The sequence below is a fragment of the Trachurus trachurus genome (genome assembly GCF_905171665.1).
Source record: "Trachurus trachurus genome assembly, chromosome: 7".
Classification (NCBI taxonomy): Eukaryota; Metazoa; Chordata; class Actinopteri; order Carangiformes; family Carangidae; genus Trachurus; species Trachurus trachurus.
In genome coordinates, this window is record NC_139901.1 from 17,338,858 (window position 1) to 17,357,870 (window position 19,013).

At 40.7% G+C, this 19,013-nt stretch overlaps 1 protein-coding gene across 2 annotated transcripts; it reads right to left on the bottom strand.

Moving 5' to 3' along the window:
• Positions 1-834: 834 nt before the first annotated feature.
• On the bottom strand, positions 835-18,604 carry ube4b (ubiquitination factor E4B, UFD2 homolog). 2 transcript variants are annotated; one of them, XM_083975916.1, is made up of 29 exons: positions 18,143-18,604; positions 16,767-16,986; positions 15,377-15,512; positions 14,762-14,849; positions 14,292-14,436; positions 13,965-14,190; positions 13,250-13,738; positions 11,896-12,000; positions 10,816-10,957; positions 10,334-10,434; positions 10,019-10,133; positions 9,613-9,696; positions 9,189-9,245; positions 8,405-8,521; positions 8,096-8,194; positions 7,888-8,001; positions 7,399-7,597; positions 6,926-7,064; positions 6,735-6,834; positions 6,373-6,500; positions 6,127-6,225; positions 5,626-5,861; positions 5,373-5,499; positions 5,102-5,246; positions 4,644-4,778; positions 4,257-4,448; positions 3,435-3,609; positions 2,123-2,269; positions 835-1,974 (listed from the first exon to the last, which is right to left on the bottom strand). In XM_083975916.1, the coding sequence occupies exons 1-29, from the start codon at positions 18,164-18,166 to the stop codon at positions 1,910-1,912; spliced, it is 4,149 nt and encodes a 1,382-aa protein (XP_083832042.1). In that variant the 5' UTR covers positions 18,167-18,604; the 3' UTR covers positions 835-1,909. The 2 variants fall into 2 exon arrangements, with proteins under 2 accessions (XP_083832042.1, XP_083832043.1); XM_083975917.1 differs by lacking the exons at positions 11,896-12,000; positions 13,250-13,738 and having other exon boundaries at positions 18,143-18,603.
• Positions 18,605-19,013: the final 409 nt, after the last annotated feature.

A 19,013-nucleotide genomic window follows, 5' to 3' on the forward strand; every position in this document is an offset into this window, starting at 1 on the left:
ACCCAGGGTCACCGCAAAGAGCGCCGTCTAGCGACAAATGGAGCGGCGGGTCACATTTCTGGGCTTTTTATAAAAACGCTACAGTACGTTTACAACCGTATTCTACATTTAACCACAGAAATTATCCATTTTACTTGCAGATATATAAAATGTATTTTTGAATGGTAGGCCTATTCATTGAATCCTCATCAGAGTGCATTTTGTTCATTTGTACTTGGGCTTGTTGTCATAGGGTTGAACAAGTGTTGCTCACATTTTAACCATGACTAAGGGGATTAATCTGTTTTTTCCCGAGGTAAACCACTCAGGTTTACCTTTATTATACATCCTTTAAATCTTGCCAGTAAAAATGTGAGAGTTGCCAAAGTCAGTCCATTAGTTTATAACCTTTACAGTAGAATGACTAAGCTTCTGCATTTGGGAAACCACATTTCAGAAAACAGACTGTCTTGTTACAGACTGGAATAAGTTGTCTCTGGAAAAAAGAAAAGGAAGACAAAGATAAATCAGTTTCCATCACTATGTTTAGCTTGAGAAACCCGAGATAAGAGGTTTAACATCCAAGTTCTGATGTGTATGTAATTCTGCTGTTTACTTCTGAGTGATTGCATTGATATTATAGGTGTTTGTAAATGTTTAACCTAGCCTCTGTATTGCTTCATGTTGCCTCTTTACATCAGCATCCTTGATTAAGATTAGTTTTAGACTTTGTATCGTCCGACGGTTTATTCTAGACGCTAGGTCTTCTCATAGTGTCAAATAAACTTAAGAAAAAAGGCCAAACAAAACCACTGAGGCATCAATCTGAGGAAAAAACAGTGACGAGTTGTGAAATAATGTGCATCATCATTTATTTCAGTTCAAAATCCTAGCTTCCAAAACAGGTATGTGGTTAAAGGAAATTATTCCTGTACAGTTAAGGTCAGCAAGGTCAAGTTAGGTACAGTGCCATTTGAAAGAGACCATATTGAGGTGAGATGTCAGTGGCTCTGACGAACAGACTTTGATGGTGTGCTCCTACGATGGTGTTTCTGGTGGTCATGCTACATTCTCTCATGGTCCTTTCACTTCACCTAAAAGAGGGTCGTTTGTCCATGAGGCGCTTAGGAGGTTCTGAACTTGAGGCCATGCACACACAAGAAGTAAAATTCAGTTTAATCCAAGTGAGCAGGGAGAATGAGACTAAAAGGAACAACTGAACATACTGTGTTTTGGTAAACCACTGCTTATCTTCCTACTGTACTCAAAAGGAAGCTAACCTTAGGATTAGTTTACGTTAAGCTACATCCTTAATGATTATTCCCAGTTCTGAACTTCATCTACAAGCACAAACTGTGCATGTGTTAGGACACCAGCATACATTATGTGGACTCAAGTTTATCGTTGTCACAGTCTCTCCATCATAAAAACTAAGGGCTAGCAATTTCATCAGAACCCACCCAGACTTCCCCAAATGTAATGCCCTCCCATCTGCCTAAAATTATTATAAGTCCTCCATAAACCCAACATACACAGAATCACAAAACAAAATGAGAACAGTAAAGGAAGATGATCAGTGAAGTGAAGTGTTTGCACCTTCGCTGATAAACCTGTTGGTGGAAATTTAGTCTTGCAGCATTACAATGCATGGTCTAACTTTTGTTAAATATATGTATATATTTTGATATATATATACACAAACTCATGAGAAAAAACTTAAAAGTCTTAACTTTATTATGTTTCGTTTTTAGAACCATGATAATGGTTTGAGACAAAAAGGGTAAATGCGAATAAAAAAAAGAAAAGAAAAATAAATCAAATCAGGTCTCCTTTTTTCCATTTAAAATGTTTTTTTTGTTGTCATTGGTAGTAGTGACACTGAATTCAGGCGATTCGGACAGATCCCTTAATGATGGTTAGCATGTGGTCCTTAGATAGGCCGTCCACCCTGTTTCTCTCTCATCCAGGTATGGATCCTCTCCTTCAGCTCAGGGACTGTAGAATTAATGACAGATTGTGAGCAATGACTGAGAAAATGTTTGCAACCAAATAATTGCTTAGACATTTGCACTTGCTCTCGCCAACTCTGATCTGAGCCATTTTACATACAATTACTGGTGAAAAGACAGCCTGACGGGGTTACCTGACTCCAGCATGCTCTCTGTGAGAGGCTGCCTGTTGAAGGGATCAGTGGGGGAGTTGAGCAGGTGGCGTAGGATGATGGATCGGTCCATGATGTTCCCCGAAGGCAGCATCACAGGGTCAGTCATCAGTGTGTCCATCAGAGGATCTGTTATAGAACAGTTACATGTATATTTTACAGAAGATTAAGAGGCCAACATTCATAAAAAAAAAAAAATCAACAACCAACTGGCTATTCTAGTTTTATGCTTCTGTACAGCACAGAATTCAAGTTTTAGCACCAAAATAAGTTAATCCCTCTGTGATATTGCATTCACAAGGCCAAAATCTAAATCAGCTCATTCTTGAGTCCTGGTGAACATTTGTGCAACATTTTAAGAAGTTACATCAGCGTTACTGAAATGTTGTGTCCACGAGAATGAAACATGATAACATTATGCCTCAACAGAGGAATAATAAACAAAGAAATACTAAATCAAAATACCATTTTTGTCATGTAAAATATGTCATTATGGGCCACAGCCCCACCTCTGTAATAAATTATGTTTTATATGACAGCAGTATTACTGCACCTATCAAAACATCAGTAAAGAAAATATCCAATAAATATTCAATGAGGGCATTCAATAAAGTGTGCCCTATATTGAAATGTCACAAGGTTGTTACAGTTGGACTTGTGCATTACAAAAATAAAACCTGGCATGGGAGATTTTAACCACATAGAAAGCTGATACTCAAGCGTCCTGTATGGCACACTCCCATCAACTGTGGTGGGTTGGCTGGCATATGTGGGAATCAAAGGAGGTATGTGGGCCACGTTCTCTTACTAGATTATATTAAGTCTGTGGTTATATGATAGCCCTGCTCTAAGCTGTCTATATGACCCCTATGAGCTACAAAATCCCCTGCAAATGTCTGGAATTTAACAGCAACAGAGGCTCTTGAAGATGCTGTCCATCTGCACCGACTGACCTGACTCAGATTCTGTGACTTTGTGGATAAAGCTTAGGTGACAACATCATTCTTTATTTATTTATTTTTTAATTTTAACATTGCTTATTTCCATTAAGAAATGTATTTAAAGATGCTGATGACCGAGCGACATGACAGGTCCTCTCATTTTTCCATTGTGGAAATCCAACATGACAAATGATTGTGAATCTCAACACAACATCACTATCATGTTTTGTTTCTTTGAGGAATTCAGAGATGATCATTTTCCAAACAGGTGTTACAAAAAATGTAATCAGTAAACATTAACAATAGTTGGACAGTTTACCTCTACTAGTTGTAAAAAGATACACACAACACACCTTTGAACTCATCGGGTGCATCACTGTAGTCCATTTCAGATTGGGAGTTCTTGGCGACTATTTCTTCCACCTTCTCTGACAGCAGCTTGAATTTCTCAATGGCAATGGAGGACTTGATTCCAGCCTTCCTCATCTTTGAGATCACCTCCTCAAAGAGCTCACGGCTGTATGATCGCTGAACAGACACAAATAAAGAAAAAATCATTAGGGAGCCGCAACAGAAGAATATCTTTGAAATGATGAACTGATGCAAGTATTCACTATTTTCACTGTATGTTATTGTCACATGTAAGATGTAAAACAGTTGCACGTCTTTTTATAGCAAACAAACAAAAGGGGAAAATTAGAAAATTAAATGTTATGCCACTGGAACTGCATCATTAAAAGTATTCTCCCAGAACAAATCACACATTATCAACTGCCTCCGGTCAATACTGTAATGTTACTTTGCTCTTTTTAATTTTAAACCAAAATATCCAATCACGTGGTGCCTAAATAGACACAGTGCCACATGAACATATAATGTGAATGTAGCAAACTGTTCGTTTAACACATGACAACAAACTGGTTGACAGTACTTGGTACCTCACTGCTTGCAGCTTGTATTATTTGGGGAGAAGTGGGTGAAACCTTATTATGTTCGCTGGGCACAATAGAGCTTTCATACTGGTGTCTCCAAGGCAACATGACTGTAACTGTGCTAACCTCAACAGCCTGCAGCCTTATCTCATGACCAGTAGCCTATTGATGATAATAACCTTCTAAGTAGTCTAAATGCTGTATTTGTGACCAAGTGTGCACTTTGTTCTCATCAGCACCAACCTGGTCGTCTGCAATCGCTTTAGCAAAGCGGGCGCAGTCTAGTTGCAGGTAGATGTCGGTCAGCTGGTCTAAGAGCTTCTTGGGCTCAAAGCCATATTTCTCAGGGTTCTCCACCTTCAGGTCCCGACACTTTGGCCCACAGAGCTGCTGGAGGTTAAAGTTCAGCATGGCAGCTAAACGAGGCCCCAGCTCCTGTGTGAATGAGTTCAAATTAAAATGATCAAATTTAAAATGAATTAACCTAGGACAAAATATCAAATCCAGACAGACAATGTTACCTTTACATTTACTCTAACTATTGTATAGCTGACAATGCATTTTTCTAGAATTTATCAAGCACAAGTGGGAACATTTTCCAAAATGTCCAGTGGGGGCAGCAACACTCACAGGCCTGAGGAAAGGCTTCTGGACCTGCTTGGTGAGGATGTGAAACATTTCAACCGTCTCAGTGGCCAGGGCCAGATAGGAGCGAGACACCCGCTCATCCTGAGTCAGCTGGGACTGGCGGCTCTGCTGCTGCTCCTGAAAGTTGGCAGGAAAACATTTCAACACCACTAATTCTTCAGTTGCCGTCTGCAAGCCTCACATCTCAGCACAAATAACAATGTGGGGATTTTAGGTGACAAAAGCAGCATTCAGGGTTTTTATAATCACAAATTTATGACCTGTAAACCATGGTCATGGTGGAATTATGACCGGAGGGCTCAGCTTTTGAGTCTGAAGTGCCCACCTCCATGAATGCCTCTCATTCTGTGTGATTAACCCCAGTTTTTAACAGATATGGTGTTTTATTGTCAATGTGCAATAGTTTAATCCTCACAACACTAATTCTGTGGAGCACTGACCCTTGGTAGTTGCTCCCACTGCTCCTTATTCTTCATCTCTTCTTGAACTTCGTGGATGCGCTTCAGGGACTCAAGGCTCTCGTCTAACAAGAAGGTGGTGTCATTAATCAGCATGTTGATGTAGCGCACAAACTGCTTGCCAGAGCTAGAAAGGAGTGAGATCAGAAAAAGATGACAGAGACAGTCAGGTTGGAATTCAAATAAGACAGACTTTTGCCCGAAACTAAATTATGTCATTTTAAACCAAAACAGAAATCAAAAGCAAACTCACTTGAACTCCTCCATGAAGGTGCCATGGTGAGCAATGTTCTGCCAGAGACTCTTGAAGATGGTGCTGATATGGTACCGTATAGTGAACTTATCGTAGAACTCACTGGTGGCGCCAGTGTGCTCAACATCTGACCAAAGGAGAAAGTAAAAAAAAAAACATAACAAAAAAAGTTTAGGTCAGCTATACAAGGCCTAGAAACAATTTGATTATGTTTTTCCTATGAACAGGACTACAGTATACACAATATACCCACCAGTATAGAACTTCATGAGCGCAGGGACCAGCTGTTTGACGGACAACGGGTGGTTCTCCATCATTTCAGAAAATCGCTGAGTACGAGGCTGTACAGCAGGGTTGGTGACAAACAGCACCTCCACCAACTTGGCGATAAGGTAGGGGTTCCTGATGTAGTTCTGGCTGCAGATGAACACCACCAAGAAGGTGACAATGTCCTGGACACATGGCTCATATAAAACCTGGGGAGAATACCTGGAGCACAGGGCAAAGATGAGGTGATGACAGTGATTAGTCTATGAATCAGTATTAGCTTTGACTTCTGTTTGGATGTAGACACTGATTTCTGAAACTGATAAATCACATATTGTGAATTGACAAAATATTACTGTTGTATAATGTATCCCTATCGAGTCTTCACATATGATATATACACGTTATTACTGCGATCCACAAATTATTATTATTAAGACAAGGTTTACTAAAGAGATACATGTGCAAGACTGAACCATGAACTTACTGCACAACAAAAAGCAGAAACTCAGCCACGTCTTCAATGTAGAACTCGGGGAGAGCAGCAAAGCTTTTGGGAATCTCAGGATTCAGTGGCAGAGTAATGCTGCATAAAGGATGAAGAAAAACAAACAGTTACAGACACAGAACACAGAATGACATGTCTACCAAGATTGAAAAGGAAAATCCTTATGGTTTCACATCAGTATCACAACAATGACAAACATGGTCTGTCAGTGGCAGTGAAACTCACTTGGGGTAGGCAGGGTCTACAATGCGGAGAATGAGCTGAATGACTGTGCTGTAGAACTGCAGACATCGACGGAGCAGGTTCTCATCCAGAAGGCCCACGTCAGCACAAGCTTTGGCTCGCACCAGTTTCTGACAGCAGAGAGTCACACATGATGAGGATCAAATCTAAGTAAATATGCTCTGTTGTAGAATCTTGCATGTTTCAGCATTTAAGGATAGTTCAGGGTATAACTACTGTAATGCTCAGCTTCAGAGAACTGAGCGAGGAGTGTTTGCAGCTCTCAATCTTGTCTCGAGTGTTCATGGTTTAATCAGTAAATGAAGGGAAGACAGTGGGAGTATCTACAAGGATGTTAAACTGACCTTGAGCTGAGTTTTGCATCGCTTCAGCATCTCTCTGTGTCGACTGGCCAAGGGAGAATCTTTCCATTGGCTTTCACTGTTCTTCAGCTCTTCTACAGTCCTGTCAGGGTAAACACAACAGGGTAAACAAAGACCACCACCAAGTATCTATTAACTAAGCATACTTTGAATACCTGTGTGTGTGTGTGTACCTGTTCAGTTCACGGATGGCTCGCAACCTGCGGATATAACGCCTGCATCCAGGCAGGATGGACAAATGGTGGGTGTGCAGCGTCAAGAAGAAACACTCAGTGGGGAACTTGGGTTCTGAGAACTTGGTGGGGTCTTCGTCTGTTTAGGTGGACAAATAAAATTCATTATTTCAATTACCAAAATATACATTAATTCATCAATTGTATCGTGTATTTACAGCATGTATAGCTGCTGTGTTGCTGATGACTTTGAATGAAAAGAAGATCTGATAAATATGCAAAATGGGTACTCTATATGCAATTAACAGGTTTCTAAAAATGGCAGCAGTTTATGAACTATGCAGTCCCTGTGCATTATCGATGTACCAAAGCACAAAACACCAATTAGTCACTTTAAAGTTCAAGAACAAAACATTCTTAAAAACAGTCCTCACAGTCATGCATCACTGTATTTTTTATTCATGTCTACTTACGTAGTTCACTTAGCCAGCTCTTCAGCTCCTCCATAGTGGCCTTTAGACGCGTTTCCTCTTGGCTGACAACAAGGCGGCAGCGTGGATGGAAAATGTAATAAGGGTCCACTGTCTCCAGCTTGATCTTCATGCTCAGCTGTTGCAGCACCCATAAAAAGTTGAGCATGAAGCCATCTGTAGACACCAGTTTGTCATCGGTCTGAGAGAAAAGAGAAATTCATGTTCATCAGCCGTGTGAACACCCTGAATGAGAAGTGCAATTTGCCGCCCAGACCAGATGACAGAATAGGTGCACATAATCCTGCAATCTCATTTTTACATTTTAAAATAAATTGAATTCTTAGAATTAAACTATTTTTGTTTGAGCTTCTAGCCTTTACACAAGTTAGGTTAAAATAATTGTTTTTGACACTACTATTTTCCTTAATGTGCAAGCTTGTCAACTGTGAATTACATTTTTTTTTCCAATGAATAACCTCCAAGACTCACCTGCATCTGAGCTTTCTTCACATTGTAGTTGACTAAAGCTGCCATGTAATTAAGAGCTAACTCGCGTGTCTCTCCATTTAGTAGGATGTTGTGGAGAACTTTGAACAGGTCGCCCTGGAAAAGATGACACGTCGTTTAAGCAGATTGTTCTGCACACATAATGGATACAGTGTGTATTAAATAAAAAAACACTGAAGATGAGACTCACCCTTGCTGACTCCAGGTAGTGCTGCAATGACTGGCTGACGACTCGCGTGTTCTCGATGGTGATGGCTGGGCCCGAGAAATACTTGTCTCCTACTTTGGTCTAAAGGAGAAGAGGGTAAACTGACACATTAAAACATGCACAACAAACAAACAAACAAACAAACAAACAAACAAACTCTATTGCTGCAGTATAAGTGAATTGAGGCTGGTCGCCATTTCCAGACACTTCATGTGAGTTACAATTAGTACACTAATGGTGCCAGATTGTAGCCAATTAGCAGCTACTTGTTTGACTGGATAGACAACTCACATCATCCTCAGCGAACACAGAAAGGCTGAAGAAGGCTCCCAGGTAGGACAGTCTCTGGACCTCTCTGCCACAACCAGGGCTCAGAGGTTTGGGACACCATAGAGGCAGTGACGTTACCTGCACAGAGAAACAATGATGATGACACATATTAGATAATGCAGTGAAGAAATTCTTCATAGTTTCCAATCAACCTTTAACAGTTTTTTTTTAACAAGCAGTGCTATTTTCCATCTTAACACCAGCAACATGGATTATAATGAACCATAGCTATATTCCTACCTGCTAATTCAGTTTAACCCATCAAGAGAAGCTACATATCTAAATATGGGTTGACGTACATATGCTGCAATTACGCTATTAGCACATTCACCCATTACTGGGAATGTGAAAAAACAAAACTGTTAACTGAATTTAAAATAAAAGAAATCTGCTCTCAAAGATCGTTATGTTGTCAGTTATAACCCAGTGCTTTTCAAGTCGCAGGTGATTTTGTCTCGTCTTTATACTGAATACTGAATGTGGAGCAGAAAGAACTCTTGCGGTCATGAATAAAACAAGCAGGACAAATTTAATGTGCTGACGTCACCTGGGCATGTTGGCATGAGGAAGGCATAGACCGAAAAAATGACTGAGAAACTCACAAATACAATTAATGTCTCAGGGAAAATACTGGAAAATGTTTGGTGACAAATTAGACATGACCTGAATAATTTGAGCCTTAGGGACATAATGATGGACACTTAAATGCCATGATGTTGATTTATCTATCCAACTGTATACTCACCAAACTGCACACTGGGTGAGTCTTTCCAAACTTGATTTCACAAAGTTCAGCTAATGCCTGTAAAAAACAAAAAAAACAAAACATTAATCTTATGACATATATTCTCAATAAAATGCAAAGTTTGAGATTAATTGATTTTTAAGATAAATCTTGTTACGTCTGTGATAAAATAAAATAAAAACTAAAAAAAGAACTAGAACCAACTTGTTCCACAACATGTTTTAAACAATGCTCAACAAAATTTACTCTTGTTAAAAAAGTCACCTGATTTAAAGCCATGGCTGATGGCACTTATACTACACATATGGAGCTGTCCATCAAACGGCTAGAAGCTCATTACGCTCTGCTGTACTGTACTTCCCCTGTAACTAACGACAACCTTGTGTCCTGTTTAGTACTACAGAATAAATCGACATCTCCTTACCATAAGAGGGAATTTAAAGTTGTCGCTGTCAAAAGAACACTCTTTCACTGCAAGAGCCAGCCCATGGAGGATGGGAATGAAGATCTGGATAATGAAAAGAAAGATAAAGCAGTGAAAGTTTACATGTTTATTAACAGTGTTATACCAACTTTGGAAATTCTAAGGGATTGCCTTATTGCAAATGTGTTTTAAAATGACCAAGAAAAGCAAATTATCACACAAACTACAGTCATGTAAGATATTGCCTTACAATAATCAGAATAAATGAAAGAACACATTGCCCCTGTGTGAGTGTGCTCTGTGTTTCTGCCCGACCCACTTTATGCTGCAATAGTTTTCAGCTTACAAAAGTAACCCTAAATTGGGTATACAGTACGTATCAAAAATGGATGGGGCTGCATCCCACCTGTCTGAACACTTCTTCCTCCAGGTGGGTAATGCGCACCAGCTCCTGAATAAAGCCGTATGGAAGGTTCCGACACAGCATATAGGGAACCAGCAGAGACTGCTGGAGAGGGCTTCTACATGTAGAAAGGGGAGACAAAAGGCACCGTGGTGAAAATAAATAGACAAATAAATAAATAAATGTATTTGAAGCAAGGTGAAAGAGTAGTTGCTATGGTGACTCAGACTCTGAACTAAAGAAAAGGAACAGAATGTACAAAAAGATAATGACGGATAAAGCCCAAAGATTGTCACAGTGTGCTGCTGGCTTGCTTACCGAGGCTGTGTCAGAGTGCCTTGGAGGACCAGGGCAACATGAGAAATACACTGAGAGCGAATGTTGCTGAGAAGCTGGCTGACATTTGGTTGGCTGCACATCTGAGGGAGAAACAGAGAGGAGAGGAGAGGAGAGAGAACGGTTATAGGAGTGATAAAAATGTACATTGACAATTCAAAACAATCTCTCTTGACACTGTTGAATCAAGGTTCTTTGATGAGAAAAACTACTTCTCATTTACAGACCCCACTGGCCTACAGCTAGTCCCTGAAGTACGGATTGTTTCTCTGTCCTCAGAACATTGCGTCAACAATTCAGACATGGTGAATAAGGCACAAAGAACATGAAATAGAGGTCATTGTTATCCTAAGGGTTATCGGTCTAAAAAATCTCTCACAGTGTTAATGCATCTACAGAATCTTGTAAAAAACAACATTTTCTAAACAAAAACTGAATCAGACATCTTGCAGACAGCAAGCTACCTTGGGAGCTTTCCTCTCCTCCATACCAACACTGTCAAAACGCTCAATGAGGTAGTTCAGCATCTCTGTCTCTTTGCATGGTTCAATGGTGAAGCGGTCGCTGGCTGAATCGCAGGACATCCCCCCTCCACATGCACCAAGACTAAAAGCAGGAAGGTAAACACAGAAACAGGGACAGAGGGGTGCCATTTCAGTCAAAGAAAACATCAAAGCACAGAGAGATGTATCGTTAGCATTATATATTTTCATGGCTGCATGGTTAACAAGCACAAACCCATTCTCAAGGGCCCTGAAAGAAACAAACTATTAAGGCATTAGTGACAGCATTTCACAATCTCAGTACTAGTCTCTTGAAAAGGGGGTAAAAAAATCATATTGTATCAAATCAAGTCTTTGAAGCCAATATTATGATTGAGCTTGTCGCATTTAACTGTGGTGGCACGAGTTTAAATTGCTGTTAGTGATCAGCTGTAACAGCAAAACCTGTATGTGAGCTGCTTCAAGGCATAATAAACCATACAAACTAAGATAATGAACATTTGTTATTTGTCCATTGGACACAGGCAATGTAGGAATCATCACCACTACACTGAGTTAAAACAACACAACAAGTTATAGTAAGAAATAACTTTGATATCGATTGAACTTTATTCATGCCAGGCCATTTTGCTTCATCTAAACACTTAGGTGGCGGTAGAAATGTCCACAGTAGGAGTTGGAAAAAAGAGCTTCATGCTGTACTAAATGGGGAAACTTTCTCCTCAAGATAATATCTCATATAATCTCTGTATCCTGCAGCATTTTACAACACACTTTCACTTTAATCGTCATCTACTAACTGAGACTACACTTACTACTTACCAAGAGTTATAGTTAATGGATTTTACGTCCAAACCTCTGATAACCAAAACAAGTAACGCACTCTCAAAGATGGCTCGACCTCCATCAGTTTAACTCTCACCACTCTTCCCTGGTGTGCTTGTGCACTGTTAGTCATAAGCCTCCTGGGCCCCATTGTAACATGCAGTGGGTCCATCACTGAGCAAGCACACACACAGCCCACACCGTGCAGCGGTGTACCTGGACCCAAACTGAACCCGTGCAAAATCCTCCTCCTCCTCAGAATCTTCATCACTGCTGGCCTGTGACATGTCAGATAGGGCAAAGAACAGGAGGGACAAGGGGCTAACATGACGAGGAAAAGATGGGAGCGAGGGAAAGAATGGAAGAAAAGAGGATGTTGTGCAAGCACGTAGAAGCAGAAGGGCAGTGAAAAAACATGAAGACAAATGTGGAATGGCAACAAGTCACAGGAAAAGAAGACAGGAGAGAGGGGGCACTAAGGAGAGGATGCTGGAGAGTTGCATGCTTGCTTGAAAACTACTTCCTGTGCTGCCTGTTAAATATTTAATACCATTTTGTAGCTTTTATACAATGCCAGAGCATTTGTTCAACTCATGACCAAATTGAGTGTCACAATCTCTCATACAATATGTCCAGTGCAAGTCAATGCCAAGAGAGGTGAGGCCCATATCATTTGCTTGCGAATTTTAAAGCAGTGCAGGATATTTTAAACATGCTTCTAAAATAACATCTGAGATGAGTTATATGCAAACGGGTTAGATGTTTTAATATTATACATGTTAGAAATAGCAGGGCTCCAGACTAACTTTGTTTTACTAGGAGCACAGTGGCCCCTAACTTAAACATTTTGGAGCGCAAGCAGAACATTTCAGGGTGCGCACTGTAAATGCAAATATTCACATTTCCTTTTCATTCATGATCCTCACATACAGTGAACTCACACCTGTAATGGCAGATACTAGATTCTGTGTCACCTCTTCCACATTTTACAAGTGTTAAACAACATAAACAGCAAATGTACTGGTTGCACGTGCACAAGACAAGTAGATGAAAAATCTACTTGAACTGTCTCAAATTCTAGAGGCAAAATGCCTCCATTTAGGGGCAGCCTGGAGCCCTGAATAGGTTGTATTAATACTGTAAAACAAGAACTTGGAAATGCCTGGACAGCCCATATATTGATGTTTTGTTATATTTGAAATAATAAGGAATAGAAGTGTTTATTTATATATTTATATACTTTTAATTCTTTATATTTTTTAACAGGCTGCATTCTGTATATATTCCTTTTTAAAAACTGCTGCTGATTTCTCTTAACTGATAATTCTACACATAGAAAAGTTAAAATATCTGGTTGTTCATCGGGTTTCAGATGAGCACTCTGTTATTCGATTGATACAAAGACCGATGACAAATGGCTAAAACCTAATACAAGAAACCATATCTGTACCGGAGGGAAACCAGCCAAAGATTTAGTTGAAGGTCTCTCATGGGTCACAAAAAGTTAAGATTTTAGTAAGTTTACTTGTATGTTCAACACACACTGTCACGCAAAATGCAGATAAGATACCTAGACGGTGGGATCCTGGAACCAAAAGAGGTCTGCTGGGTATACGATCTGGGAGAAGGGGGCACCGTGGCAGGGGGAGTGGAGGAGGGTAGATTGCGAGCCCTAGGTGAGCTCAAGGAGAAGGGCTGGGGGCTGGGTGGTGGCATGGGAACTGGGGTGTTGGGAGGAACAGAGGGCCCTGCAGGGTTAGGAGAGGGTCCAAAGAAACTAAATCCTCTTTGACCAGAGCTAGATGGAGAGGGGGCTCCCCAGGAAGAGGTGACAGAGTAAGGCCGATAGCGCTGGGAGATGGGCATGGGGGCAGATGGAGGGTTGAGGGAGTGTCTTGGAGTAGTAGTAACTGGTGGGCTGGGTGGAACAATGAATTGAGGGGTAGAGGGTGTAGAGGGTGTAGAAGGTACAGAGGATGTAGTAGGGTTGGGAAGAGATGGAGAAGTCCTCTTGGCTGACTCCAAAGCCATTGGGTGAGGACTACCACACCCATACAGACTGTGGACAACATTGATAAGATGATCATTGGCAAGAATTATCAGGCAGTAATGTCTTAAAAAACAGGGGGGAAAAATCAAAGCAAAATCAGAATTACAGGGGAAAAAACACTCATGGAAGTTTCCAGCTTTTACACATTTTCCCAGACAAGTCTAGATGACAACCAATCCAGAGCCCCGATATGTCTCTGGGAGTCTTGGTGGATTATATAAGTCAAGGTACTTGCCTGGACAGAGAGCTGGCTCCAAAAGAGCCCGCACTGGGGCCCATGGGGCTCCCACCTAGGCTGGAGGGCTGCACCAGCGTCAGGCGGTGGTCGGGAGATTTGGCTGCTGCAATTGGCTGAGAGGTGGCGGTCAAGCTGGCGAAAGGGTTGTGGACACGTGACTGGGTGGACATCATTAAAACTTCCATCAGGATCTGGCCAATCAGGTCTTTGAAGTCAGAGTATGCTAGAGGGGGGGGGGGAAATATCGAATGAATATCTTGAGTTTTTAAACAAAAGAGACAGTCATTCAGTCCTGGGTATGGTGATGGTGGTTCAGTCACATACCATCTTTAGGGCTCTGGTGGAACTCTGCAGCCAGTGAAGGGAGAAAGATGACATCTCTGTCCTGCTCCTTCCACGATACGCGGAGGATCTTACAAATGAGCTGCAAAGCCTGTTCTTCAGAGACATCTGAGTTTGCAGAGGTTTCCTGGGGTAGCAGAAGAAACAACGGTGAAGGTTTGATCACACTCTGGAGCCATTTACAGTGTAAATGTCAAAAGGACTTGCATTACTTTGATTCTCATGATACTCATTATCTTGTGATCTCTGACTATAAAGAGACTAGACGGCTGAAATAAAAGAAAGTGAAACAAATAGCACCTGAGGAAAGTCCCTAGTTAAGTTCCCGTAAACACCCAACATTCCTTTTATGTTTACTCGTGTCAAAACTCACCTTATCTCAAGATGGACATGGTCAAGTTTTTACACAATAATAGCCTCTTGTTTGAGTAACATTCTCTGCTGCCATTTACCTTTTCAGTCAAGTTCCTCTTCTCCCTGCGATCACTGTCCTCCACCTCCATGTTCTCTATCCCTGAGTCCACATCCACCTGGGACATGCTGGAATAAAACAGGGATACAGTGGTCATTAAGTCTCTTCATCCTTAAGAAGACTATGCAAACACTCAAACCTCAGCGGCCCATGTGAAGTGTCATTATCTCTCACAACTACACTACTGCGCCCTCCTTACAAAAAACATATTTTATTAATGTCTGTATCAATCAAGAGAATAATATCACTGAAGCAACCTCAAAAAGGAACAAGTCAACATTGTTATAGCTTTTCTCAAAAGTAACTTGTGATCATCACTGCATTTCTGTCATCGTTTGTGATGTTTGTGAAGTCTTGCGTTATTCTTTTTTGGTCTGACACATAAAAATCTGTCACAACTGGAACCTACTGTAACTGATATAATTGAAGTTGAACAGAGTCTCTGTTCTTCATTTTGGAGATGTTTTAGCAGCCTGCCCACAAGAGATGTTTTGGAACTCAAAGTAAATTGTATCGGTGTCCTTTTACATTGTCATTCATGGAGCTTACAGCCTTTGACTGAGACCACACAATAAGGTATTGGAAAACCCCTTACCTCTTTTCACAGGAGGCAGTGTCAATGTCCATGCTCTGTGACCGGGACAAACTCTGGGACTGAGTCTCAAGGCTGTTGGAGGGGGAGCTGGAGAGGGAACTGACACCCTCGCTGCTCTGACTACCATATGCCACCCCTGCAAAAAGCAAAACACCACAACTGAGCACCTTTAAGCACAAAATAAAATCTAATTAAATGACATGTGTCATATTTTGATTCAAGTCTGAAACAGCATTTCTTGGTTCATAAACAACTGTCATATTTCAGATTACCTAAAAACCTTATGGCTCATACATATTTTTGTGGTTTCTTATGCTGTTGGATTTTAGCCTGCCATACCTTTCCTTTTTACATTCATTGTACTATGATGCCTCAGATTTATTCTTTGGTTAATACAGTTTTACATTGTAATAATATACTTAACTGTTTACAAGAACTCAACCTTAAATGTAGATGAGACACAATACAGCAGCTATTTTAAGTTTTAGATTTTTTTAGAGTTGATTATGAAAGAAGGCATTACTTGGTCACAACGGGCAGCTAAAGGCTTAGATTGGTATTTTTAAGACCAACATGGGGTGCCACAACATTATAAGTCCTAATTACTGAAAACACTGAGAGAGAAAGCTGATTAACAGTCAGCACTGTACTGTCGAAAGAGCTGCAATTAACAACTCTCTACTGGATCCACAACAATTATATCATTATTAACTGTAGAGTCAAATAAACACAGTGTACCCCCATTGTGTCACTTAAAACTTTTCCAACATATATATATTGGTATATAGTGGAGGCTTATGCAACAGATGAAGAATATCCAATTTGAACTGGTTATGAAAAAACATAGCAGTGGCCCTGAAAAGGCCATTCTGTATAAAGCCACCACCACATCTATGCATTGCATACCAACAAACAATGCCAGGAAAATGTCAGTGCATCCATAAATGGCTAGTGCATCTTCTAGAGCAATGCACGGGTGAAAAGATCAATTCTCACTTTGTACAGCCAGGCCTACATGTAGTATCACACAGGGACGGTGTATTCACAACAATCTGCTGATGTTATTCAGGATGTACAACTGGTTCTTGCTGCTATAATATCAACATCACAAATGTAAACGGTCCATTTCAGTATTGTGCACAGAGTCAAACAGGTGGCAACCATGACTGTTTACATACCAAGTTTCAAAGAGGACATGTTACGTAGTTTTCATAGGATAGGACGTTGGGCTTAGACTTGACATCAGACAGGCAAACCTAAATGAATCCTGAGCCAGTGTTACCATCAAACCTGAGATACAAGATTTAACCTTAACTATTGTTTGTAATAACATTAATAAGACATTGGACAGACTTCCCAAAACCTGCAGATCTTATTCGGTTCTTCTTACCAGAGGTGCCCATAGGGGATGTGGCAGGGGTACCACTGTGGACATTGAGCCCCAATGATTGGGAGGCAGCTGGTGGCAGGGGCTGGGGTGTGGCACCTGAGGGTCCATGGAGGGGTCCAGGTGGAGTCTCTCTCTGTGGGGATGTCAAGGGTGTGCTGAGAGGGGTGCTGGGCTGTGAGGTCTGTCCCCCGGCCAGTCGAGCCAATCGCCTTCTGCGAATCTTGAATTAAAGAATCAGCAGATTAAGATATTTCCTCAAAGCACATATTATGGGCTTATAAACATTTATGATTTAATGACTGTGTTTTGTTTTATTGCAGGACAAATTATATCAAGAAATACAAGGTGATACTAACAGTTCCATTATTTGATAATTAGCCCTACACAAAAGGCCCATTATTAAAACACTGATCGTTTTTCAGCTTTTGGAGTAATGTAGTAATACATTTACAAGACCTCGATGCCCAATTGAACAAATACAACACAACCTACTGAAGTAACAAAGTCTGATTTGAGCTCTGATCGTCTCAACTCAGCTGACGAGCCTACGAACTATTGCTAATCAAATGCATAATCCGTTGCGAGTTGCTAAATGCACCTAAAAGGTTTCAAATGGAGTGAACGCTACGGATCTTGTGTATGGTTCAAGGGGAGCAGCTCAGTGACCGCATAGTCGGCCCACAGTTTATTACACAATGGTGGCCCGGTGTGCGTGTGTGTGTGTGTGTGTATGTGTGTGTTTTATGCTGAGTCGTCTCACAGGCTAATTTTTGACTGTTAGCAAAACAACGTTAGCAGCTGTCAGCTAGCTTACCGCAAGAAAATATACCGAACCAACCTAACGGTCAAAATGTAACACAACCTGTCTAAATAAAGGAGAAAACGTCCAACGTTAACAAACGAAACAGAGTCAATATAGTATGATATGTGAACGGTTGATTAAGAAAACGATGTTAATTACTGGAGCCAGCTTGTGCACAGCGTTCAGTATCACGTTAGCTAGTTAGCATTTAGCTCCGCCGGCTAAATTACATTAGCGTACTTGCAACGGTGACACAAACATCCACATCCACAGTTTACAAGCCCATTCACTCTGTTACACTGACTGACTATCGTAAATAAACACCTCGCGAGTTGCGTTGACTAACAGGCAGTTGTGAGTGTTACGGTGTTGAGAGTAAACGGTGTATTTTCATCGCGGATACGTTTCTTCAATTTAGAGTGTGATAGCCTCTGGGCTAGCAAGGGAGCTAGTAGCATTTCCATTTGACTTTAAGTCCGACGGAAAGGAAAACCTTCGTGGATCTAACTGTACATTGTTACACGAGTAAAAACAGAGCGGCTTCTAACTAAGACACCTTATTTTGTCACCTTACCTCATCTGCGCTCAATTCCTCCATCGTTGCTAAGTTAGCCTGGCTATTTGACTTCCAACTGCTTTTCTGTGTGCCAGCCAGAGCCAGCTAGCTAGCCAATACTTGAACTAAATATGCATAGTCTAACTCGTTCAACGAATATGTGTCACTGTTGATTGTCTTCGGGATAAAAACTAGGACACTGGTATACGGAGGGTGACAGGATACAGTTCCTCCGAAAAGTCTCTCGTTGGCTAGTTTTCTACCAAGAATGAAACAAAAAGAAAAGTAGCTAGCTATTATACGTCAAAATACAACAGCGGCCATTTTGGTTCTACACTACGTCACGTGACTTATGAGCCCGAAGAGGGCTCCACTATTGTTGCACATAATACATTGAATATATATCACCTGGAATAATATGCGCAGTTACTTTAATTAGTCTAATTTTTTACAGTGACTATGGACTTCCATCCAGCTAGCTGAACTAAAATAAACAATTTCAAGCTGCTGTTTATTTTGTTTCAACACAATAAACACATCCTGTGGTTATTTATTAAACCCAGTGTGCATGAGCAGTCAGTGGGGCACAAGGTCAGAACAACAGGTTGTGTCGTCCTGTCATATTACAGGGAGGTAAGTGTGTCAGACGAGGCACAAGTTGCAAAAAATTGTATCTTAGCTGCTGTACAGTAGCCTATGCCATTTAATTACTATAACATATTCATTGCAGTCCATACCTTTCATTTGATCATCATCTGTGGAATTAATGATTACACAGATTATATATTTATAAGTTTGAGAACCCACATTACAATCAGAAAAATAAGTTTGTATATTTTTCTAAAGATAGAATGACAAAATAAAAAAGAGTAAAGGGAAATGAAAAAAG